Source organism: Leopardus geoffroyi, chromosome X, assembly GCF_018350155.1.
Source record: "Leopardus geoffroyi isolate Oge1 chromosome X, O.geoffroyi_Oge1_pat1.0, whole genome shotgun sequence".
NCBI classification, from domain to species: Eukaryota; Metazoa; Chordata; class Mammalia; order Carnivora; family Felidae; genus Leopardus; species Leopardus geoffroyi.
Window position 1 is genome coordinate 7323088 of NC_059343.1, and position 26117 is coordinate 7349204.

General features: G+C 50.9%; 1 protein-coding gene across 4 annotated transcripts in view; it reads left to right on the forward strand.

Moving 5' to 3' along the window:
• Positions 1 to 25810, forward strand: part of CLCN4 (chloride voltage-gated channel 4) — a 63661-nt gene extending 37851 nt beyond the window's left edge. For 3 of the 4 annotated variants that reach the window (XM_045470546.1, XM_045470545.1, XM_045470547.1), the window contains 7 exons: positions 3351 to 3557; positions 3686 to 3766; positions 4739 to 5284; positions 6974 to 7160; positions 8616 to 9014; positions 16035 to 16251; positions 22655 to 25810. In XM_045470546.1, the coding sequence (XP_045326502.1) occupies positions 3351 to 3557; positions 3686 to 3766; positions 4739 to 5284; positions 6974 to 7160; positions 8616 to 9014; positions 16035 to 16251; positions 22655 to 22745 (1728 nt within the window). In that variant the 3' untranslated portion in view covers positions 22746 to 25810. The remainder of the gene's footprint in view (positions 1 to 3350; positions 3558 to 3685; positions 3767 to 4738; positions 5285 to 6973; positions 7161 to 8615; positions 9015 to 16034; positions 16252 to 22654) is intronic. The other variant, XR_006710640.1, reaches the window with a different exon arrangement.
• Positions 25811 to 26117: the final 307 nt, after the last annotated feature.

Consider the following 26117-nt stretch of genomic DNA (forward strand, 5'->3'; position numbering starts at 1 on the left):
GTGTCGAGTGAAGAAAGGGGCAGTAGTATATCTGAAGCGTGATTCTATTTCTGCAAAGTCCGCAAACGGTCACAACGGAGCCGCACCCTGTTTAGTGACACACATGTACGCGGATGGTATAAAGGAAGGCAAGGAAACGATCGATTGGGCTCGGGAAGGAGGAAGGCTCCACCGAGGAAACAAACACGGGGCTTTCCTGGGTACCCATTCTTCTATCTGAAATGCGGGTACGTGGGTGCTTGTTTTATTAATATGCTTTTGAGTCATATGTAACATGTAACAGATTGGTTTCTCAATTTATGAAAGAGCTCACAATGAGCTTTGAAAGTACCACGAAGCCAAGGGCGGCTGTCTAATGAGGTTTCGGTCACCATGACTCAGTAGTAGCAAAATTTTCACTGTTCTCACAGTAGAGCTTGAAATTCCTAACCTCGGGGTGCAGTACCTACTCCAGCTCTTGGAGGAAAGGGGCAGAGGAGAACGGAAACGTGAATGGTTCACGCTGGAAAAGAACCTCCTAGTCAAGACCCAAGTGACTACATAAACTGACTTCACTCACAGTGAGATACAAGGCCGCGCGCCCTCATTTTAGCAAAGAGACTAACTGCTCAGAATGGACATTCCTTTGGAAACCTTTTTTGCAATGCAAATGTAGAGAACATTTATTTTGTGTAACACGTGCTCTTGTATAAGGCACATTGAAAAGTGCACACTAGTTCTTGGGGTTCCGGTGTCCCTCCTTCTCTGCCTGCTTTGTCCGTAGAACCACCGTTGACTCCGGAAGAAATCCTGTCCTTTTATTTTTTTTAATTTTTTTTTTAATTTTTTTTTTTCCAACGTTTATTTATTTTTGGGACAGAGAGAGACAGAGCATGAACGGGGGAGGGGCAGAGAGAGAGGGAGACACAGAATCGGAAACAGGCTCCAGGCTCTGAGCCATCAGCCCAGAGCCCGACGCGGGGCTCGAACTCACGGACCGCGAGATCGTGACCTGGCTGAAGTCGGACGCTGAACCGACTGCGCCACCCAGGCGCCCAATCATGTCCTTTTAAAAGTTGCTTTGAATTGATGTTTCAGCCCATTGCAAAATGCAAACGCGCTCACCAATGTTCATTTACCAGAAAGGTTTTACAGTCAACACCGGCAAGTCCCAGAACCACTGCAATACATCTCGTTAAAGCCCCACTGGATTCGGTCTCTATTAATTCATATTAAGCAAGTGATTACCTTTTGGCATTTACTGGGAATGAATTTGCTTTCTTTAGTTCCTAATTTGATCGTGACAATTTTATAAAATCATTTTAGAGAATTACAAAATACCTATTACATTGTTCAATTCACCGCATGTCACGGCTGGCGGAGGCTCGGGTAATTTAGATGCTTGTAATTTTCTAAATGGTGTTACACTCTTAAACTGTACCCTAGGGTCCAAATCGACATTAACTAACTGACAAAAAATTATAGATAATTTTATTCGAGGCAACACAAAAGGGCAGGACTGCGGCAGGCATAATAAAACATCCCTTAAATAAAGGGAGCTGAGATCCCCTGGGCACGCGCTCACACAGGCCGACCACCACTAGTCAAAGACCACCTTAACCACCGCTAGTCTGTCTGCCATTAGTGAAAGGCTAGTTCAAGAAACACTGTCTGATGGTATCACCAGAACACCCCACTTGTGCTTTCTCGGGTGCGTGCTTGCACGCTCGCTCGCTTGGTCTGTCTCCGTGAATTAAGTGTTCCATTCGTCCACCTTTAAAATTTTGAGGATTAGCTCACTTCGCACCCCCCCCCCCCCCCACCGCCATCGCCAAACGTGACGTGGTGCCAGAGAATGTTTGGGGACCATCCTTTGAATACAGAGAAATGGGCTGCATTTTTGAATCACCCGGGGAGGCTGTAAAAATCCCCAGGCCCAGAATACACCGCAGACCAACTGCATCAAATCTCCAGGGGGAGAGCCGGTCCTCACTGGTTTCGAGCGCCAAGCTCAAGAAGGACTGTAATAGCTATTTGAGAAATTAATTTCTTGGCATAGCAATGTCCACCAGGAGGCACTTGGAAGATATGCCAATATCCTGACACTGACAAGAGATAACATTGTCCCGTTATGTATTTATGCGATGGGAAAAACAGAAATTGACCATGGATGTCATTGGCTGACTCACTTATTGCAGACTTGTGAATTGCCAACTCAGACAGTAAACATTCACTCCATTTCAGCCAGTTGTAGAAGTTGAAGGTAAAAAATTACTTACCCATTGGTGATGCTTCTGGATCCAAAGAATAGGGATTTGGGGTAAGGAGGACTCCAATATATGAAATTAATCACTGAGATTGGCACCCAGTTGGATTCTAAAAGCGTAAGGCAAACCGCACCTTTAGCAGGAAAGCCATTATTTGGCTTTTATTTGGCCTTTTAAAATGCGGTAGATCTGAAAAAGGAGCAAGATGACTCTACCTGTAGTCCCAGAGTCCTTTTCAGTGTGAGGGGGCAGGATTCTATGGAAGGCAAGGAGTCACTCTGAATGTAGTCACCATTACGTCCCCTGGAGACGCGTTATTAGAATGTTGAGCATCATCTTTTTCTGACGTCGTATTAGGAATATTTCCAAACATTCAGATAAGTTGAAATAATTGGGCAGTAAACCCCCATGCCCCTGGCCTGCTGCAGGGGTTAGCAGACTTTTCCGGTAAAAGGGCAGGGAATCCATATTTTAAGCTTTGTGAACCGAGAGGGAAAATCTAGCAACGGTTGTCAGTAAAAAGTTAGTAGTCTGGTTTACACATTCTATTTAAAAATGTTAAAGCACTCTGAGTTCGTGGGTCATACAAACATGGGCGGGGCGCCGGATGTAGCCAATGGGCCGCAGTTTGCAGACCCCAACCTATGGTTCAGTTGCCATTTTGTTCTGTTTGCTTTGTCACACAGTTAGCCAGCTTTCTGTCTCTTTATCTTGGATGTCCCTCAATAATAAAAGATTAAGAGTTGAAATCGATAGCTCCACGTCTCTCTCCAACACAACGGAGGATAACGTGAACAGGGTTAAAATGCCGTAAAGCAAATGAGACCCTGATAATCGCTCCTTCAGTTCTCATTATGGTCTCTTATTACTTTAGAAAGTCTCCACATTTGTTACGCGTTGAATGGTTTCAAGTTATCATTAATAAAAAAAATTAAATACTATGACAAATGCTGTTAATATGAAATCCAAGCCAAATCCAGAAAGAAAGTAGCCTGTCCTTGGTATGATCGTGTGAATCTAGTGGGGGGCGGGGGGGACTTGTCACTTTCCTCGCTGTGGCATTGAAGTGGCTCATTCCACCTTGTTCTCTGTGCTCTGTTTCAGATAAAGACCATTTTGAGCGGCTTCATCATCAGGGGCTACTTGGGGAAGTGGACCCTGCTGATCAAGACTGTCACCCTGGTGCTGGTGGTGTCCTCGGGCCTGAGCCTCGGGAAAGAAGGGCCGCTGGTGCACGTGGCCTGTTGCTGTGGCAACTTCTTCAGCAGCCTTTTCTCCAAGTACAGCAAGAACGAGGGCAAGAGGCGCGAGGTGAGCAGGCTCCCCCTGACCCCCGTCCACGGTGACAGCCTCTTCTGGAGGTCCTGGCCCCGTGTCCCCTGCGCACGCGTGTTTGCACGACAGGTCTCGGGGCCTACGTGGTGCTCTTTGCCTTACAGGTGCTCTCGGCTGCCGCCGCTGCTGGAGTTTCCGTTGCCTTTGGGGCTCCAATAGGAGGTGTGCTTTTCAGCCTCGAGGAGGTGAGACGGGGCGGGATTTGTGGCCTGAGAGGTCAGGGGTGCGGAGGGCCGGCACGGCAGTAGGCTCTCAGGGCTGTGTTCCAAGGGGTATTGACCGCAGCTCATTAAGAAGCCCCAGTTCTTGCCGTTAAATACCTGTTTTCAAGTATTAATTTCAGAAATTGCCGGTGTAATTTTTTTTTTTGTTTGAAGTTGGCAGTCTTTCTCATAGCGAACCTAGTGGGGCATTTCTGGTTGTGGCAAGCTGAATGGATCTATTCCAGGGGTCAGCCAATGTTCTGTGCAAAGGGCCAGAGAGTGACTATTCTAGGCTTTAGGGGGTCTTACAGTCCCGGTTGGAACCTGTCAGCTTTGTCATTGTAGCAGGGAAGCGGCCGCAGACAGCACTCACGTGAATGGGCATGGCCGCCTTCCAGTAAAACTTGCCTTATGGATGCCGGAGTGGGGATTTTATATGATTTTCACGTGTCACAAAATATTGTTTTTCCTTTTGAATATTTCAGATATCACAAGATGGTTCTCCCCCTCCCCACCCCCCAACCCCCGCAAGCATTTAAAAATGTAAAAACCATTCTTAACTCCTGTGTCCTACAAGTACATTTGCTGGGCCAGGGTTTTCCAACCGTCGACCTGTTCTGTTGTCTGTGGAGTCAAATCCGGGGCTTTATGTGCCTTTAGGAGGGTCTTGGTGACATAAACAGAAGTGTAATGAAATATTTCCATTTCTCGTAAAAAATAGCTCAAACAGATCGTGACCAGCATCGATTCCACTTGAGACACACAGTCCTTTAAATACCTCCGTTGATGCATCTTGGTCCTAATCGAACCTAGTTTGAGGAAGCGAGTACCGCCCATCTTTGGTCTGGGTGTGACCGTGACACTAAGCGCCAGCGGGTGGCTGCGGGTGGGAGGCTGGGGCTTTGCGCAGTCCTTTCTTCAGCCGGTCTCTGACTTTCTGCTTGTCCGTCCCAGGTCAGTTACTACTTTCCCCTGAAGACCTTGTGGAGGTCCTTTTTCGCGGCCCTGGTGGCGGCCTTCACGCTGCGATCCATCAATCCCTTTGGGAACAGCCGCCTTGTTCTCTTTTACGTGGAGTATCACACGCCCTGGTACATGGCCGAGCTCTTCCCCTTCATCCTGCTCGGGGTCTTTGGGGGCTTGTGGGGAACGCTCTTCATCCGCGGCAACATCGCCTGGTGCAGGAGGCGCAAGACCACCAAGCTGGGCAAGTACCCGGTGCTGGAGGTCATCGTGGTGACCGCCGTCACCGCCATCATCGCCTACCCGAACCCGTACACGCGCCGGAGCACGAGCGAGCTCATTTCCGAGCTGTTCAATGACTGCGGGGCCCTCGAGTCCTCCCAGCTGTGTGACTACATCAACGACCCGAACATGACGCGTCCCGTGGACGACATCCCGGACCGGCCGGCCGGGGTGGGGGTTTACACAGCCATGTGGCAGCTGGCCCTGGCACTGGTCTTCAAAATCGTCATTACCATCTTTACCTTCGGCATGAAGGTGAGCGAACGGGGGAAGGAAGATGTGGGGGCACCTCCTGTCCTTCTGGGGATAGCGCCCTGCTCGCCAAAATGAACTCAGGATGGGGGCGCCTGGGGGGCTCAGTCGGTTAAGGGTCCAACTCTGGATTGTGGCTCAGGTCACGATCTCACCGTTCCTGAGTTCGAGCTCCACACTGACGGCGCAGAGCCTGCTTGGGATCCTCCCTCTCCCTCTCTCTCTCTCTCTCTCTCTCTCTCTCTCTCTGCCCCTCCCCCACTTGTGCGTGCCGTCTCGTACTCTCTCTCTCAAAGTACATGAATAAACTTCAGAAAAAAACCAAAAAAATAAAATCGTGATGGGAAGGGAAAGGGGAACCGACCTTTATCAACCGTTCTCTTGTGCCGGGCACTTGACATTCTTTTAATCCATAAGAAGCAATGCTTTTGATAAACCAGCCTGTGAAATAGAGATTTTAATCCCTTTACAAGTGAAGGAGCTAAGGCTCAGAGTATGTCGTTCATACGGAGATGTGGACAGCTCGAGGAATTTTCATAAAACGCACGCTTGTGTCATGAGCACCCAGGACCAGAAGCCAAACGTTTCGAACCCTGCAGAGCCCCTGTAGTGTTCATTACTGTTGCTTTCTGTGTGGGACTTTTAGGATTTGTTTCTTTTTACAAAGTCTAAGAAACTGGGTACTTGAGTGTGTAATGGTCAAATGCGAACCTGAATTTTTGCCTTAAGAACAAGGATGGGTGGACTTTATTAAACGGCCAACTCTCTCTGACGCATCGTCTGCTAGCAAATGGATTATTTGCGTGTCTGAGAAAGACGTTTGCGGCCTCTTCCGGTGCCTGCTGGGAGAAGTCTCCTTGGCAGTTACGGGGAGTTAAATGCCTAGGGATCGGGGGCATCTCAGAAAGGAAGTTTCTTCAGGAACATCCCAAACTCTAGAAATCGTACTCCTCGAGGATCCAGACTTACCTGGTGTGTGGGAGGGAGCATCAAGGCGACTCCCGGTCGGGATTGCCAAGCACGCGACGTCTCCGCGAACACGGAGAGTCAGGCGTGTTCTGTTGCGCGCGTCTGATCACGCGATAAAACGCATTTCCACACGGCAAAACGTGAAGCACGCTACCACCAACATCTCCCAGTTTACTGCCAGTTTACGTAGTCTGTTTCTTTGCTGCCTTTCACCTGGCTCGGCCCGTGAAAAGCTTCGCAAGGCGCAGGGCAGCTGCTCCGAGCTGCTTTGTGGGACCTGTGAATGGCCGCGCGCCCTTCTTTTCCATTCTCACACTGGGGCTTGACATTTCATTTCAAAAGCTAATCTGAATGGCGCGCAAGGAGAGAGAGAAAGTGGGGAGTATCTCAAGTGGCCGATGCTCACTTTGAATGTCATTTGCAGCGGGGCTTGTCATTCTTTAATGCGCAGCAGGGGAACCAGGCCCGCTTCCCAGGGAGAGGAGACGCAAGTGTAAAAGTGCGTCCTGTCCAAGTCGCAGTAGCTGGGCCTGACTCAGCGGGTGAAATCACTCGTCCTGCCTTTTGCCAGCTGACCCCTGTCGGGAAGCGTTGCCCCTCCTCTGAAGACTGAGGCAAAATGCAAGCTTGTTGAGGGGGGGAGCGCTCACTGGGAGTGCGGTGTGGACACGCGGACTCCTCCACTCATGCTTCTTTTCCCTGTGTTCCCCCCTTCCCCCGGAGATCCCGTCGGGTCTCTTCATCCCCAGCATGGCTGTGGGCGCCATGGCGGGCAGGATGGTGGGAATCGGCGTGGAGCAGCTGGCTTACCATCACCACGACTGGATCGTCTTCAGGAACTGGTGCAGGCCCGGAGCGGACTGCGTCACCCCCGGACTTTACGCAATGGTGGGAGCCGCCGCCTGTCTAGGTACAGCCCCCGGGGGGATGGTGTGGACTGCACGGAGCGCACGGGCTGCTGTGGCTCCGGGCACCGGCGAGAAGGAAGGCAGGGACTCGAGTGCTGGCATTCTCAGGATAGGCAAGCTCGTGTTGCCGTCACAAGGACAGCCCTAAATCTCCGTGGCTTAGCGCACCAAGGCGTGTATCTCACTCGTGATGTGCAGTCGACTCTTGTATACTGTGCACGAGTATCCTTTCCTTTCCGTGGTCTATTTAGTGCCATGTTTTGGCGTTTTTATGCTTTCGGTTAATGATTTTGCTGTTTTAAATGGCCTCCAGCCACAGTGCCGTCTGGTGACCCGAAGCACAGGAAGGCTGGGACGTGGCTTGCGGAGAAAAGAGGGGTGTGGAGAACTCCCTTCGGGCACGAGTTACGGTGCTCTTGGCTGTGAGTTCAATGTTAACGAGTCATCTACACGTCCTAGATAAGGTGTCTTTAAACAGAAATGCACATAGAATAAGGTTCGGTGTTGATTGGTTCACAAAAATGTTGTGACCAGAAACTCGCAGAAACCTAACCTTACGTTTCCCATAGGGCAGTGATTGAGTGTTTGCTCATACAGTGTTCGTGGCAACTTTATAGATCATAGCCACCACGGACAGTGAGAATCCACTCTGTGTGTGTGTGCGTGTGTGTGTGTGATGTGACTTATTAGAGGGCTTTTCTCCACTGTGTCGTGCAGGGCCCAGGGTGATGGAGTCTCCATCTTGCAGCCGCACCATCTAGAAGAGTGGTTTTCACCTGGGGGCACCTGTGCCTCTCAGGAGCACTGGACAACGGAGGAGTCCTTTCCGGTTGTCACACCTACGGGGGCGGTGCTACTAGCATCTAGTGGGCGGTGGCCAGGGATGCTGCTAAACATTCCAGAGTACACAGTGCAGACCCCGCATCAAAGAAAGATCCAGCCCCAAGTGTTCCTAGTGCTGAGCTCGAGAAAGCCCAGTGTAAGCTCATTGGGTGATTAGTAGGAGTTGGTATGGAGTCTCCTTTTAAATACCGAGGGACACAGAGTTGGGTCCCTCTCCTGTCTGCAGCTCCTGCGAATCTCTACAATTTTCGAGCTCGTGGGGTTCTGGAAGAGAGCCACATTGGCTGTGTCAGAAACCTGCATAGCCCACATAGGATCCCCTTCCCAAAGAGCCAGGCACGTGGTCTTGGGTAGACAGACAACCCTGTTGTCCCTCACTGAAGAAAAGCCCTCCCCCCCCGCCCCCATCAGAAGTGACTTACGGCTCCCTGAGGTAAGGCCGCATTTGACAGCCTGGCCTCCGTTGCAGAGGCCTGCCATGGGCAACCTGGACGACCGTCTCTTCAGAATAGGTGTCAGGAGCATTTATAGCCGGCTTGTCCATTTCCATTGTTCATGCCCTCGTGAGGGCCCGGAGATGGGCTTCAGAACTGTACTCCTCTCTTCGGTTGCAGGCGGGGTTACCAGGATGACGGTGTCGTTGGTGGTCATCATGTTTGAATTAACGGGTGGCCTAGAGTACATTGTGCCCTTGATGGCGGCAGCCGTGACCAGCAAGTGGGTGGCCGATGCCTTTGGGAAAGAAGGCATCTACGAGGCTCATATCCACTTAAACGGGTACCCGTTTCTGGACGTGAAGGATGAGTTCACCCATCGCACGCTGGCCACTGACGTCATGCGGCCACGGCGTGGAGAGCCACCTCTGTCCGTGCTCACCCAGGACAGCATGACCGTGGAGGACGTGGAGACGCTCATCAAGGAGACCGACTACAACGGCTTCCCGGTGGTGGTCTCCAGGGACTCCGAGCGCCTCATCGGATTTGCCCAGAGGAGGGAGCTGATTCTTGCAATAAGTGAGTAAAGAGAGGGGAGCTCGTGATGTACTCAGAGGGGAACGGTAGCCTCTGTAGCCCCTCAATTCTCAAAGGAGGTAGAGTGCAGAGGCCGGAGGGCTCGAAGCCAGGGGCTCTGCGCATTTCACATTCACATCCCCTGGGCATCTGGTGGAAATGCAGATTATGATTCAGTAGATTTCGGGTGGGGCCCAAGACTCTGCGTATATATTTTTTTAATTTGAGAGAGAGAGAGAGTGTGTGCGATCGGGGGAGAGGGGCAGAGGGAGAGAGAGAGAGTGAGGATCCCAGGCAGGCCCCGTGCTCAGCACAGAGCCCGACGTGGGCGTGACCTGAGCCGAAATCGAGGGGCGGACACCCGAGCGACTGAGCCACCCAGGCCCCCCCACCGCATTTCTCCCAAGCTCCTGGTTAATGCTGATGCTGCTGGTCCTCAGGTCCCACTGGCAGGGACGACGCCTAGGGAGAGACGTGCTTGGCTGGAAAATGAGCACCGAGTTTGCACGAAGCCGAGGGGCCCACTGCTGCTAGGTGGCCGGCTGCGGCTGCCGCCTCTTTTAGGGAGTTGTCAGGTAGAGCCGGCGAGGATTGAGGTGTGAGAGCGCGGACCGGCCCCGGGCAAGCTGGTCTGGGACACAGGCTTTCAGGCGGGCTTACCGACTTCCATGGTGAATTCTTTGTCTCAGACGCCTCACCCCGCCCCCCCGCCGGGCACCACACAAGCCCTTCACTTTGCTTGGTGGCATTATGTCCCATCCCACTAGTTCGAGACCCTCGTGGGTCAGTTCCCCGTGGTGCTCTTCCTCCCTGTGCGCTAAGTGAACTCTGCTGGGCTGAGGGGCAGGCTGTCGAGTTGGGAGAGGAGTGAGTGGATGATGCCCGGGGTCGGGGGGTGGGGGGGGGGCGGTGCCAGAGACCCATAGGTCCGAGAAGCAAGCCTGCGGGCACGTCAGCCTAGGGGTGCCTGCACGGAAAGGGGGGCAGGAGGTAGAAGGATTCCCAAGAGAAAGGTCTGGGTGTGAGGCACGTGGAGACCTAAGAAGGAGGACAGTGAGCTTGGAGGCCCCCTCGGGGTGGGGTCCCACCCGTGGCATGTGGCCAGTACAAGTGCCGTCTGGCTCAGCACGCCTGCTCCCATGATCTGCTCCTGGTTCCGGCAGCCCACGGTGGGCCCGAGGCACGGCCCCTGGGGACACTTGATGACTTTACCATGTACCCTGTCTTCCAGCGTAACCTAAGTTCGCCAGGGGGACTGGCGCGATCGGGTTGCAGAACGCCCACTGGGAACACACCTCCACCAGATGACCATTTGCTTTTCCCTGCCCTTGGTTAACTATCTCTGCGGCTCCTTTTGAGTTTCTAAAATCTCTTTGTGATGTTAAATAGCTTTTAAAATATCTTTAGGAGCGCCTGGGTGGCCCTGTGGGTTAAGTCAGACTTCAGCTCAGGTCGTGATCTCAGGGTTCGGGGTCGTGAGTTCGAGTTCCGCATCGGAGTCTGCACTGAGGGCACAGAGCCTGCTTTGGATTCTCTCTCTGCCTCTCCTCCACGTGCACGCGTGTCTTCTCTCTCTCTCAAAAATAAGTAAACGTTAAAAAAATAGCTTTAAGGTATCTTTGCCAAAGGCTTTATAAAAATAAGTTTAGATAAGCCGCGTCCTTTAATTTGTGCTTACGTGCTCAGTGATGCTTCTCCTTATTATAGGTCCTGTCGCTTAACAGGTAGGTGCCTTTGGGCGTAAATATTGCCTTATAGACAACGGGATCTGTTTTAAGCTGTATAAGTAGGGTAGGGTTTGTTTTAAAATAACGTAATCGGCAGCCTTTAAAAATCCATTCAGTCCCTAAAATCTTTTAAGCAAAGGTTGAAATTTAAAAACTAAAGTAATAAATGTCACCGGCTCCATTACCTATTGTGTAGCTCCAGGCACACCTGCTAAGAGACAGCTTACTAATTTCGCTGAAAGCCATTACCGTAATCAAGTGGGAAGCAGTAATTGTCATCAACCGGTTAGAGAAGAAATTTAAGCTTGCCGACGGAGCGCTCTCTTAGAAGCTATGTTTGGAATGTCTGAAGAGGCAACACGCCGGGTAAATAATACCTGTATGCTTTCAATCAGACCGATAATAGTATAGAAGCTGCTGTTTACATGGTTTGTGGAAAGGCGAGGAGTGTTTTGCTCTGAGCAATCAGAAAAACTGTTTTCCTGATCTGTGGAAAACAGAGGAGTCCCTGTACTCGGGTGGAGAAATATGTGACCGGTATTTGCAGAATTATGTGACCTTTCATGAAGATAGAAGTATGACTTTAGCATTTCGCTGGTGACTGTCTCATGCCAGTTTCATTTGCAGGGGAATTAGCAGAGATTCTAGACAGGTAGATCCCAGACAGCCTGTGTAAGAACGCTAACTGAGGCAAATGAGGATTTTTCTTACGTATCCTGTTAAAATCATAGCAGCTGCTCACACGAAGCTGAAAACGTTTTGTTATTTTCAAACATCTCTGGAATGCCGAACCATAGCCGTCGTCCTTGGTAAAAGAGCGATTCGTTAGCCCCGCGTAGGACACATGGCCCACTTCCCCCATCACATACTGACACATGGGGCCGTGTGTGACCCTCGTTCAAATTCCCAGTAAATGGGACTTTGCCTTTCAGTGCCATTTGCAAATATGAGGCTCTTTCTGTGCTCAGCAGGGCTCAGACTCTTCTAGTCTTGAATTCTGCAATTAGGTGAGGACGGGTTCAGAGAGGACTCAGCGGGAAGCCGCAAAGATGATTAAAGGGATGGAAAGTTGGAGTCACAGGCAAGAGTTAAGGGAATGCTCCTTTTTTTCATCTGGTGGATGATTTAATGATGATTCTCTAGCATGTGGAAGATGCTTACTTACAGAAAGGGATCTACGGCCAGAACTGAACAAAGTGTCAGATCTGTTGGAAGGGCTATTTAGGGATAAAGCGGTTTCTTCCTGGGAGGGCCGTTGATGATTGGAATAGGCCACAGAGAGCGGCGGTATCATCTGCTTTCTGCTGGGCTTAACACACATGTACAGAGGGACTTCTCCATGCCGCGGCAAACTGGAACTTATCATAACATCCTCTGCTTTTTCTTCGAGATAGTTTTTTTTGCAATCCCATCTTTGTACTGGCCACCACTCCGGTTGCTTTCAGTTTTCCATTTTAACCTTTCGAGTTAATTACATCTGTCATATGGGAGCATTTTTGATGGACGGGATGGTCGAGTATTATCTCTCTAAAAACATGTTACTCTAAAGTAGAGCTTCTCAACCTTAACACCGTTGACATCTGGAGCTGGATCATTCTTTTGTGTGAGGGCTCGTCCTGGGCACCGAGTGACGTTTAGCAGCACCCTTGGTCTCCCATCATTGGGTGCTAGTAGCAACACCATCCCCCAGTTATGAGGACCAAAAATGTCTCCAGATATTTCCAAACGTCCCCTAAGGGTGGGGGCAGCATTGCTCCCCGTTGAGAACCGTTGCTGTGGAGCCATGATAATAGCCTACTGAATATATGATTATTTCCAGTCTTAAAATTTCTTGGTCTGTCATAGTTTGTGAAATTTACTTTACCAGCACCCTATTTTTTATTTTTTATTTTTTTTCAATGTACATCCAAGTTAGTTAGCATATGGTGCAGAGTTCAGGAGCAGAATCCAGGGGTTCATCCCCAACGTATAACACCCAGTGCTGATCCCAACAAGCTTTGTCCTCAGTGCCCCTCATCCATTTAGTTCATCCTCCCACCCACAACCCCTCCAGCAACCCTCAGTGTGTTCTCTATATTTAAATGTCTCTCATGGGGGCGCTGGGGTGGCTCAGTTAGTGAAGTGTCCGACTTAGGCTCCGGTCAGGATCTCACAGTTTGTGGGTTCGAGCCCCACGTCGTGCTCTGTGCTGACAGCTCAGAGCCTGGAGCCCGCTTCGGATTCTGTGTCTGCCTCTCTCGTTGCCCCTCCCCCACTTGTGCTCTGTGTGTGTCTCTCTCTTTCAAAAATAAACATTAAAAAAATGAAAAATAAAAAATAAAAGTCTCTTATGTCTTGTCCCCCTCCCTGTTTTTATATTATTTTTGCTTCCCTTCCCTTATGTTCATCTGTTTGGTATCTTAAATTCCACATGATACTTTACCAGCACTCTTATCTGTACTTGGCATTGTCATGGTATTGTCTGCTAGAAAATGGAATGTCAAGTTGAATAGCCTTAGCAAGTACTCACGAAGCGTACCTCATTTTTCAGGAGCGGTGGCCGCTGACGCTAGTTCTGGTAGAATATATAACAAATCTTCTTTATTAAGAACAGTTTAAGTGATCTTTAAAACAACTAAAAATGGAGTTTATTACATTTTTATTTTTTTATTAAAATTTTTTTAATGTTTATTTATTTTTGAGAGAGAGACAGAGCACGAGCAGGGGAGGGGCAGAGAGAGAGGGAGACACAGAATCGGAAGCAGGCTCCAGGCTCCCAGCTGTCAGCACAGAGCCCGACGCCGGGCTCGAACTCCCGAACCGTGAGATCATGACCCGAGCCTAAGTCAGATGCTCGACCGACGGAGCCGCCCAGATGCCTCTATTACATTTTTATTTTTAAAAGTAATACATACTCATAGAATATTGGGGAAATCAGAAGTAAAAGGGGGAAAAAAAAGATACCCACTTTCTCAAGACCATGGAAAGCCATGGTTAATAATGTTTAGTGCATTTCCTTCTTGTCTTTTAGGTCTTCTACATATGTAAACCTGGGACTTTTTTTGTTTGGTTTGGTTTTGCTTTGTTTTTTTTTTTTTTCGACACGAGTCTTCATGGCTCCCTGGGGTCTGGGAGTCTACACTCTTGGTAGCACGGGATCATCCCCTGGGCGGGAAGTTGGTTTAAGCTTTCCCACGGGGACTATTTCTTGTGCACGCGCCATGTACTGGAACAGCTCTGGGAGCCGGCAGGACAGGGATGACAGTAGCCAGGCTGTGCCCCCTGTGAGCGCACAACGTGAAGTTTGTTGTAGGCATCTTGGTGACCGGTGAAGATTTCTTATCTAAGCCGGGAGTAGATGGCTCCCCCCAGCAGAACGATGCAAAAAGCTTTCTTGCTGGTTCTTCTGTTACTGGCCGGAGCACCCCCGCCCCCAAAGTCTGAGCATTAGAGATAAGTCCCGATAACAGAATTCCAGAGTGGCCTGACAGACCCTTCCGGAGAGAGCGGCAGTCGCCACTCTTGGAGTGACAGGGAGCATAGCTCACGTCTCCGGCTCGGACGCCGGCCGACGCCTTTGATTCTCGTTCGTGGGCTTTCCTTCGCAGCACCTCCTACGTGGGATGGGCTGGGTTCTACATGGCGGGCGGACCCGCGTCCGCCAGACACTTAGGAGACCTACTCGCTCATTCATTCGCTTAGTGATGCGTGCGTTTGGCGGATATCTGTTTTGTGCCTGCTGGATACCAGGCATTGTCCAGGCACTGGGAATGTACTGGTGAGCCAGAAATCACTGAACTAGCTGCTATTAGCATCAGGGCTTCTAACCCGATCGGGAGATTCAGAGGAAATCTATAGGGTGGGTATTCATTTCAACAAGTAGACTGGACAGCTCACGAAGTCGTATTGGGTTTTACAAGGGGTTCAGCGAATCACGTGTTCAGTTCTCGACTGAGGTTTGTGGCTTGATCCAGTCCTGAGAAGGATCCATCCTCGACCCAGTCAACCTGACTGTTGGGAGTCGATGGCATTCTTGTCACGTGGGCCTTTCAGAGACTTGGTCGGTCTGTGAAAGTGAGCCCGAGTCTGTGCTGACCGTTGTAGCCTCACCTTAGTGCCTCCGGCCGGAACCATCTTGATGGAGGAGAGAAAGGTGCAGTGTGCGTGATGTGACATCATGTGCCGGCATTTGCCCAGGGGGCCCTCTGTTCCTCTTTTAAACAGAGACCCCTTTTCAAACTCAGCCTGACCCCGAATGCTGCCAGTTTTCCATTAGAGTACTATTGCAATAAATGGCCTGAGAGCAGGCAGTTAGAATTTTATTTTTCAAAGAACAATATAGGTGAATAGTAGTCTTTGAGAAGGCAAGAAATGTATTATCGAAACCAGGATCCATTTTAAGGCAGGCCTCACACTACATTTTTCCTAACCTTTTCCCATGAACCAAGAGAAAGATTAAAATTCCAACAGAAGGAAAATCGCCTTGGAGAAATATCTTGAGACCGATGGATTTATTTCATGTGTGACTTAAAATAGCCTGGGCTTCTAGTACTGCAGAAAGCTGTGTTTCTAATGAGTTCCTGTTACCCTGCTTTTCTTCAGCTGGCTTTTGCGTGGCCTTGCCTACAGATAGAAAGAGGCTAATTGTTACCATCACAGTTTTACTATCTTTCTTTGAGGAATCCCCAACACGGTCCATTTTTAAGAGAGGAGATCCGAGAGGTGGGGGGGAAGGTGGCTTTTCTGGGTTATTTCTTTGGTCCCAAGGGTCATATTTGGGATGGAGCTGCATTTCTGGGCTGGGAGCCTAGGATGGTCCTGTGGTTTTTGTTCCTCTCAGGATTCATAATGCCACTTGGGCCAGTTAAAAGTTAGTTTGTAAGAAAAAAAACCCAACTTATTAGGGTCGTTGGGCAGCTCAGCAAGGCCTCTTGTCACGTCCAACCTGGGCCCATGATGAGGTGAGGCACTGTTAGGAAAGCAAGGGTGGAGGGCCCTGGAGGCCGGGAGGAGGCAGCACGTTCTCCCCAAGAAGCCACCCTGCCTGCTCAAGCCCGCGTGTCGAGACTTGGGCAGTGAGCGATCAGGTCACAGCGTGGGGACCCTCGTAGGGCACTCGCCTCAGAGAGATGCCGATTTTACAGATGTTTGGCTGCAGCCCCTCATTAGGAATGTGGCATTCGCCCTCTGAACCCCTTCCCTGTGGGGGCGTAGGATGTGGACGGAGGGCAGACGTGTGTCGGTGCGGGTGCGGGGCCGACGGAGTTGCTAAGCACGGGCCCCCGCGTGGCTTATCGTTCCCGCTCGCCCATTGCAGAGAACGCCAGACAGAGGCAGGAGGGCATCGTGAGCAACTCCATCATGTATTTCACGGAGGAGCCACCCGAGCTGCCGGCCAACAGCCCGCACCCCCTGAAGCTGCGGCGCGTCCTAAACCTCAGCCCGTTCACGGTCACGGACCATACCCCCATGGAGACGGTGGTGGACATCTTCCGGAAACTGGGGCTCCGGCAGTGCCTGGTGACGCGCAGCGGGTGAGTGGCCGGACAGGCGCGGACGGGCTGTGTGCTGGGGCCGCACTCTGAGAACAAGAGGAATGAGACACGGCCACGGCCGTGCAGGGCCTCGAGGTTGCCCGGGGCGGACGGGTACTTGGGACAGGGCGTCGGGAAGCTGCGGCGAGCAAGCGCGCCGAGCAGGACCTGACCGTGACCGGGAGCTTTGGGAGCTTGGCGCGGGGCCCGGGAAGGTGCGAGAGGCTTTAGGGAGGGGGCGGGGGGGGGGGGGGGGCGTCTGGCCTGAGGCTGAAGGTCGGTCAGAAGGGGGAGGAGCGCATTCCTCGCAGCCCAGGCCCCCCGTGCAGGGAGCTACGAAGCACGGGCTGATGAGAAAAACAGGGTTGTGTGTGCAACACGCCACGGTGGCGCGTGCGCACGCACACACGATGGGAACCTGATAAAAAAAAGTAGCACGGCTTTTGCACGTTAGATGGTCAGGAAAACACAAATACTACAACAACGGTAGTACTTTACCTTGAAGACGACTTGAAGTTGTTTTGTAGAGGTAGGTGTCGTGAGGGCTGCAGCTTGCGAGCTCTGTACAGTCGGACCTCGCACGACACCGGGCCGGGGGCGCCAAATTCCTGCGCCGTCGGAGATCACATAGAACTTTTGAATCCCCAGAACCGTAGCTACCGAGAGCCTGCCGTTGACCCGAAGCCACACCGATAACGTAAACCGTCGATTAACACGTTATTTTGTCTGTTCTATGTATCGTATACCGTGTTCTTACGGTAAGTAAGCCAGAGAAAGCGTCAGTAAGAAAATCCTAGGGAAGAGACCCTACGTTTCTAGTACCGTACTGTACTTCTTGAAACAAATCCGCATATGAGTGGACCTCAGCAGCCCAAACCCATGCTGTTGAAGGGTGGGCTGTATTCCTGTGCCCCTGGCTGCAGCTGGGTGCAGTTTTCTGCACGCACCTGGAACGTCTCCCGGATGAAATCACCCACATGCAAATGTGGAGTTCGCATCGTGCTCAAATTGCTCAAATGATTCCCTAATAGAGCAGTCTGTTCAAAACAACCTCGCGTTTTCACAACAACGGTTACTGGAGAGCTGAGAGATTTGGCGGCCCCGTGGCATCGTCTCTGCCGCGGCGGCGGTGTACCTCTTGCTTTGTGTAACCGCAGACCGGGAAACTGGCATTTCGAAGATCAAAGGTTCATGATGGCGGGAGAGGTGCGGCGCCTCGAGGGCCATTCTTTGGGCTCCGCGGTGCTCCCTGAATCCCACGGCTTTAGCAGCTTCGGTGGGGGACGAGATTGGCTGAGTGAGGGTGGCCTGGAGCATAGGGTCGGCTGCCCGGCTTATTCCTCTGTAGACTGAGAAGAGCCGGGGCATGGGTCCTGGAGACTCCGGCCCCTAAGTGCACTTGGGGCCTTAATTCCCTAACGTAGTTTACGTCGCAGAGCCCATGCTCCAGTTTGACCCGACGGTTCTAGACCAGGGCGATTTTGCTCCCCCCTAAGATTTTGGGTGTCACAACTGGACAGGGGATGCTCCTGGCATTTAGTGGGTAGAGGCATGGGATGGCCCCCGTTGCAACAAAGAGTCGCTGGCCCAAAATGTCACCAGCCGTGGAATTGAGTGACCGGGGACTAGATGCCTGGGAATAGCCACGTGAGTGCTCCTGGTTCCCTCGTTTCCTTCCTGCTGTCCCGGCCACAGCAGCGTCGGGCTGTACGAGGGGCCGTATGTGCGCACTGACCCTGAGAATTCCCAGCCCACGCGACGAGCGTCCTCAGCTCTGGCTGCAGCCAGGGTGGGTGTCTTGCACACAGGAGGGACGATCAGTAAAGAATAAGTACATGTTTGGGGCTAGAGATGACTTCCGCTGGTGTATTTGAAAGGAACTCGGTGGATCGCAGAATCCCCTTGGGGATTCAAGCTCCAGGTTAAACCGGGAGTGTTGGGTCCACTGCAGCGACTGATCCCTTAGGTCTGGGAGGGGCCTGCGAATATATATTTCTAGCAAGCTCCCCGGTGCTGCTGCCGGTCAGGACTCCACTTTGCAAAACCCTGAAGCCCATCTCCATACTTGAATTTCTAGTGCTCGGCATAAATACCACTGTGATCACCCGTCGCGTCTCAAGTGCATAGCAGTTTCTCTTTTCCTTTAAAATAATAATCCAATGTCAGTTATCGTGGAATTTCCAGTTCTGGCAGGAAATTCTGCCCTTAACGCCCGCTCACACCTCACGCAGCCCCATGAGGTTTTCCTGTGAAGATCTGGGTGCCGAAATTGGCTCCGAATGTTCTGCGAGAAAACAAAATCGCACTCTCTCTCGCTCTACATATTTTAAACAAACACAGATGCTGATACGTTACTGCTGGCAAGGGATCCTTGTTTGCGGGCCTTTCATCTCCTCGGGCTTTCAGCCAGGACAGGCATGTCTTGAGCCAGCTTGCGTTTTTGATGTATTCCGTCACCATGTGCCTTCCCTGCTCGCGGGGAGAGCCCCAGCTCGCCCTGTCGACCTGCATCGTCTGCAGGATTTCTCGGGGCCTGGGGGTCCAAGGTAGTCTTGAAACCAGACCAGGAACCACCGAAGTCTTTGTCCCCAGAATGCCCGAGTCTGGGAACTTCCGGTGGCAGAGACTGCATTTGGGTGGGGTCTTCCCCCCAGAGGATATCGAAAGGGAAGGCGGGCAGGGGACGTTGTGTCCGCCTTCCCTGAGTCTGCTAGGCGGGCCCCCGGGACTTGGACGGATGGCCTTCTCAGAAGAACCTGGCTACCCTCATCTCATACATTCACGGTCACAGATTGGCCACTCCCCAAAGGGGCTGGAAGTTTGAACACTTGATTTTAGCCAAATAGGACATTTCACGCCACTAATGATCTCCGCCGGGTTTGATGTTGCCTCCTTCTTGTAGATGTTGGGCTTTCTTCTTTCGCAGCAATTACCATTGCAGGCCAAGGCACAATTTATGCCTGAGGCCGAGGCAGCTCCTGAAGTCACATGTCACCGGGAGTGTTGTGGGCAGCTTGACTTGGAGGTGCTGTAGTTACAGAACTTTAAGGGGAGGCTGCCTGGACCGCTCCCCGGTGAAGGTGGGGCAACAGAACCAGGCCTCGGGGATAAGGGAGGGGCGCGCGGAATAGAATCCCTATCGCTCTGCAAACATGAGCGGGTCAAACTTTTTCAAAGCAACACTGCCTTAATCACCATCTTACTGAGCATCTGTTTGAGACCCGGAGAAAGCTCAAGAGGTATCTAAAAACTAATAAAGCCAGGGAGTTTGTCATCTACTAGGGAATGTGGACACACTCCAGTTCAGGTGGTACTACGCAGGTGTTCTAGAGGGGAATGTCCTGAGCCAGGCTTTCAAGTAGAAAACGTCCGAGGACAGGGGCGTCCGGGGGGCTCAGTCGGTTGAGCGTCCGACTTCGGCTCGGGTCATGATCTCGCGGTTCGTGGCGTCGAGCCCCGCGTCGGGCTCTGTGCTGACAGCTCGGAGCCTGGAGCCGGCTTCGGGTTCTGTGTCTCCCTCTCTCTCTGCTCCTCCCCGACTTGTGCTCTCTTTCTGTCTCTCAAAAATGAATAAATGTTAAGAAAAAAAAAGAAAGAAAACGTCCGAGGACAAAAGAGCGGTGTCGGTTGAGAGACGGACTGCTTGGCGATCGCCAGCAGCAGAGCCCTCCCTGCCTCACGCAGACGGACGAGTGCCCTGTCGGCGCCCTGTCTCTGCGGACCCGACTGCTCACACCCCTCCCGTTTGTCTTCCCACCACACCTCTGCTAGTGGCGATGGTAGGCATAAGCTGCTCGCCTGTTTCCTGTCCCTTTTTGATTTTAAATGCAATGGAAGAACGGCTGGGGACTGAATTGTATCCCCCCGGATTCCTGTTGAAGCCCTAACCTGCAGCATGACCGTGTTTGGAGATGGAATCCTTAAGAGGTAAGGGTGAGTGAGGGCGCGAGGCCGGGGCCCTAATCTGATAAGAGTGGCGTCCTTAGAAGAAGAGGAAGAGGCAGCAGGGCTGTGAGGACACGGCAGGAAGGTGGCTGTCTGCAAGCCAAGGAGAGAGGCCTCCGGAGACCCCAAACCTGCCACCACCTTGACCCGGGCCTTCTCGTCTTGGGAACCGTGAGAACAGTCATTTCTGTTGTTGAGCCACCTCCTCTGTGGGGCGCTGTTACGGCGGCCCGAGCTAAGTCCTCTGGGCGGCTTTAGTAGAACAGCATCTTGCTTTACTGCGTTCTGATAAATTCTAGAAATGTATTTCAGGTCATCTCTGAACTCAGTTGAAGCCGAGTGACTCTAAACAGCTGGGACAGAAAACAATTCCCGGCTTCATCCTTCTTCACCAGCACCCCTCTCCCTTCAGGCAACCACGTTTCTCCCACAAGGGTGTTTTCTTTAATTAATGGACTATTTTTTTTGTTACATTTATTTATTTTTGAGAGACAGAGTGAGACAGAGCGTGAGCGGGGGAGGGACAGAGAGAGAGGGAGACACGGAATGTGAAGCAGGCTCTAGGCTCTGAGCTGTCAGCACAGAGCCCGACGCAGTGCTTGAACTCACGAACGGTGACATCATGACCTGAGCTGAAATCAAGAGTAGTATGCTTAACTGACTGAGTTAGATGCCCCCAGAAAATTATTTTTGTTTTTTTATTAAAAAAAATTTTTAATGTTTAGTTTGGAGACAGAGAGAGACAGACTGTGAGCCGGGGAGGGGCACAGAGAGAAAGAGAGGGGGACACAGGATCTGAAGCAGGGTCCAGGCTCTGGGCTGTCAGCACAGAGCCCGGCACGGGGCTCGAACCCACGAACCACGAAATCATGACCTGAGCCGAAGTTGGACGCTCAACCGACTGAGCCAGCCAGGTGCCCCTAATTAACAGACTATTTTTTATTAGAGCAGTTTTGGGTTTACAGAAAAACTGAGCATAAAGTACACAGTTCTCATATATCCTCTCATCCCTTCAATTTCCCTTGTTAATGTCTTGCACTTGTTACGTTTGTTGCCTCCAGTGACCTGATATTGACGGGTTAACTAAGGTCTGTAGTTTAGGGCTCACCCTTGCTGTTGTACATTCTGTGCGTTCTGATCAATGGAGAATGACATGTACCTTTATAGTGTCGTACAGGGTACTTTCACCGCCCTGAAAGTCCTCTGTGCTCCTCCTCTTCATCCCTCCTTCCTTCCCTCTAAGCCCTGGCAACTGCTGATCTCTTTACTGTCTCCATAGTTTTGACTTTTCCAGAATGTCATCGAGTTGGAATCGCACAGTATGTAGCCTTTTCAGACTGGCTTCTTTCATTTAGTGATGTGCATTTAAAGTTCTTCTATGGCTTTTCATGGCTTGACGGATCATTTTTTTTCAGCGCTGAATAATACCCCGCTGTCTGGATGGACCACAGTTGAGGAGGCCATCTTGGGTGCTTCTGAGATTTGGCAGTTGCAAATCAAGCATACGTCTTCTTTTTTTTTTTTTAAGCATTGCTAAAAGTTTATTTTTGAGAGAGAGAGAGCGAGCACAAGCGGGGGAGGGGCAGAGAGAAAGAGGGAGACCCATAATCCGCAGCAGGCTCCAGACTCTGAGCTGTCAGCACAGATCCTGACGTGGGGCTGGAACTCACAAACGGTGAGATCATGACCTAGGCTGAAGTTGGGTGCTTAACCGACTGAGCCACCCAGGTGCCCCACAAGCATGCATCTTCTAAGAGTTAAGGAAATTCTTTTATATAACCACTAAACCATAATTATACAAGATGAACAATAACTCAGTGTATCATTCAATATCCAATTCATATCAGATTTCAATCCAGAATTCCTTCAAGCTTCACACATTGCATTTGGTGGTTTTTCCTCTTTAGTCTTTAGTCTAGAACAGTCTCTTGTCTCTTTTTGTTTGTTATTTATAACATAGATTTTTTTTTTTTTTTTTGAAGAATCCAAATCAGTAGTCTCACATTCTGAATCTGTTTGATTGCTTCCTCATGGTTTGATTTGGCATAAGTAGTTTCTGGCGATATGCCACCGTAGATGACGTCATAATGTCAGCTTTTCCAACCTTGTTGGTGATAAGCTCTATCTCATGAGGTGGTGGCGGCTGGAGCCCTCCATTATAAAGAGACATTTTTCTCTGTGTACGTCATCTGTGGATGGATACTTTCGGGAATTTTTTGTTTTCCAGTGACCATTTGCTGAGTGGTTTTGGAGTCCATTGATAATGGGCGTCGATCGGGGCATCTCTCCTCTCTACCTACGTGCCGTTGGCCAGAGCTCACTCAGTTGTCCCCACCCAACTGAAGGGAAGCTGGGAAGTGTCTCTCTGTGTCCAAGTGGCAAAGTCACTGGGGTTTAGGACATGCGTGGGTCAATATTGTAAGGCTGACCTCTTTTCTGTATTTTGTTTCTTCTCCAGGAGACTTCTTGGCATCATCACGAAAAAGGATGTTTTGAGACATATGGCCCAGATGGCAAACCAGGACCCTGAATCCATCATGTTTAATTAGAAACAAGGTGGCATTTATTTTGAGAGAAACACAACTGTGTCATTTTAAAAAAAATAAACAAATGATACGTTATTATCCTAATGAACGATTATACGCTAGGGGCAGTGGAAACAAAAGCTTTGTTTGAACGAAAGGAGGATAAAACCTGGTGTGTGTGTGTTTTTTTTTAAAGACATCCACGAGTAGGCATTTTATAGCTTTAACCCCTTATGAGTTTCCAGCTGTGTTTCTTAATGAGTTTATTAACTGCCGTGGGAGCATGTGGGTGGGTGTAAACGATGTGGTTTGTACAAGGACACAGAACACAAATGCTGAGTCAAGAAACGCTTGCCCCTTCTGTTTAAGGCTGTTGGGGAAGCTTTGAGTCTAAGAGGCCAAGGGGTATTGGCCTGTCAGCATCTTTATTTATTGGTTCCCGAAGTGTTGCTGCTATTTTACTGAATTGGATCAAAGATGTTTGCACTTACTTTGTCGGAAAAGAAAAAGAAATTAAATTTGAACCGAGTGAAAGCTGCACGAATGCCAGTGGGCTCACTTCGTGACCATCCCGTTGTCTTCCTCCTGCTCTCATCTGTCTGTGCACCAACATCCGGGGGCTTCTGCTCCGCTGACTATGAGAAACCCTTTCTCGGTGCAACACCAGCATCTCGGGACCACACCGTGAACTCACTGCTCGAGCGTTTAGTGCTACGCGTGTTTCCTCCCGCACGAAGGGCCTCGCCGCGATTTTGAGGGTGGTTTCGCGTCCCTGTTGTATGTACCTCACTTGTTGATCGCCGTGGCCTGTGCATTCTTAAATATTGATCAGTCCGGCACTTTCCACGGGCCATATCCTGTATGCTGCCAGCTTGCCGTAAGCGTGCTTCAATTTCCAGATAGCGTACGTGAGAGTCAAAGCCGGCCACCCAGTGTTACTACTTATTTTTCCTCTCAGCTCTTATTAAATACGGCTGCAGGGAGGGTGAGGCATACGAAGTCTCAGTGGGAACTCCTCCAAATGGATTGCGAGAGAAATGCTAAATTGATTCTAAATCTGTTCCATTATCTTCTCTGTAGGATGCATAACGTGCGGCTCTAATGTCTGAGCGCGCGCTTTCATGCTCGCAGTCAAAGCACAGAAGGGCAGAGTTAAATTGGAGACCGCCACTTGGAGCACTGGGCACCTTCGTGTTGAACTTAACGGTGCATTTGTCCCTTTAGTCGGGACTCGGCTCTTTTCTGTGAGAAGGAACCGAGCTGCGGTTCCGGTCCGCTGTGGCACCGGTGTGAGTACGTCCGCCCCCGGGAGCCTGTCACGTGTGTCCCCGTTCCCCCCCTTCTCACCGAGTGGCCCGCGCCCTTTGCGATCTCGGTCTCGGATATTGACGTGCCAGGTGTGTGTCTGGCGGCCAGAGAGAAATCCCACGAACGGTGACGAGCTGAACGAGAAACCGGGGGTCGGGCACTCTCGCGTGTCTCCACATTACCACCCAGCAGCCGTACGCTTTGCTATTGTTGTCTGCCGTCCTTCGTCCTCTGGCTTGTGGCCTCAGAGTCACAGGCCGGGCTCTCTGTTACCCGGCTGCCAGCCAGGCCGTCGGCTTCCTAGGCACGAAGCGGGAGGAGGAGACACGTAGCAAGGTGTGATGCCTGTGCCCAGGAAGCAGAACTTGCCCACAGGTGCCCAGCTGATGTCCATTGGCCGGACTTTGGTCCCGTGACTCCCCCTGGCGGCACGTGAGTGTGGGAAGGAGAAGTTTTAGTGAGGCCTGGTACTCTCTGAATGAACTTTGGATTCTTCCAACAAGGAAGAGGGACTGGTCCTTGGGAGGGAAGATGTCCCCTGGATTGGATGCCATCATCATGTCTCTGTTGGTGTCCTCCCTGTCCTCCTTTCTTTCTTGCCACACCCTCCAGACATTCTCCTACTCACCGAGCGGTTCCCCACCCCTTCTCTCAGATCTGACCTAGAACTCCCAATCGGAAGCCATCATTTCTCAGCCCTCGTAAAAATGCTCATCTTGTATAAAAACCTAGCGACTAGCGGGTTTCTGTGAAACTTCTGGTTGATACAAGAAAATGGACTGCTGTGTCCTCTGGGTTCAAAAAAGTGAAGTCAGATCGTGCTGACAAACACTGGAAAATTTGTTTCTGTGATCGCTTGGCCCCCTCCAGAATGATATCAAATAGCCACTTCAGTGTGGAAACACTGGTCAGTACTAGAGAATTTGATCTTGGTGTCCCGTTCACGGCACGTTAAGTGTCGAGTCACAGATCCCAATATTAGTGTTGTTACTGGGGTTTCCATGGAGCGTGTGCAAGTGAAGCTGGGTTCTCCTGGACTTGAAATCCTACGAGGTCTTAAAGATTGCTTCCTGTAGTTCCCGCTAACTCCCGCGTGGCCTCCCGAAAGAGTGTTAGTCACAGCCTGGATTTGTATAATCCAGAAAGCCCCTTCAGCTAAAACAGGGAGCTTCAAAAGGGAACACGAAACCGTGAACGGATAGCCAAAGGGCAGTGAAACCACAGAACTTCTTCCTCCTCCAGATGAGGCCATAGAGGGATGAAGGGATAGTTTACTCCAGGCCAGGGTCACCAAGCCGGGGTGGGGGGGGGGGGCGATGTTGTGCTCTGTCCTCCCAGGCCTTAGTGTAGAAGAGGTCTGCAAATTCACGGCAGACAGTTGGGAGTGTTACTTTGACTCAAATAGCCTTGTTTTCCTTCGTGAGTTGAACCTCTGATTTGTCGTGGGGTTCAGGCTCTTGGCAACAGAAGGCCATGGTCAGACAGGCAGGTGAAGGTCAAGGGTGGGAGAGTTTGCAGCGGGGCTGCCAGAGCTGGTTGCCTTCCTCCCGTGGAGCCCGAAGTCCCCTGTGCGGTCCACTCGCCTGCTGGCCCCGGGCTCTCACACAAACTCCAGGGGGAGCAGGCTTCCGAGCTGTTTGTCAGTCTTTCTTGTAAAAGTACGCGGGTCGGGATTCTGAAGGGATTTGCTGTAGCCAAATGTAGAACCTTGTCTATCTGGCGATCTGATGAGCGGGAAGAGTACAACTGGGATGTGGAAGTAAAATAAACATTTCTTAGAACGGTGTGTTTGTTTCTTTTTCCAGAACCAAACCCTTTAGACTTCTGTAGAACTTTCTGGATCCTTTCTGAAGCAGTGTTTTATGTAAAGAAACATAAATGCGGGACAGAAACGGAGTTCTCTAACAGAGCACGTCAACCTATTTCTTGCTCCCCCTCTCTACTGTAAGGAAACGTGTTGTAGAAGGACAGACATCGTAAAGAACATCCCGAGAGGGACACATGGGTTTCTTGCGTGTTTCGGTGCACCCCCCCCCCCCGGGAATGCGGGTGCGTGGGTGGCATTTATGGAAAGGTAAACGTGTTAGA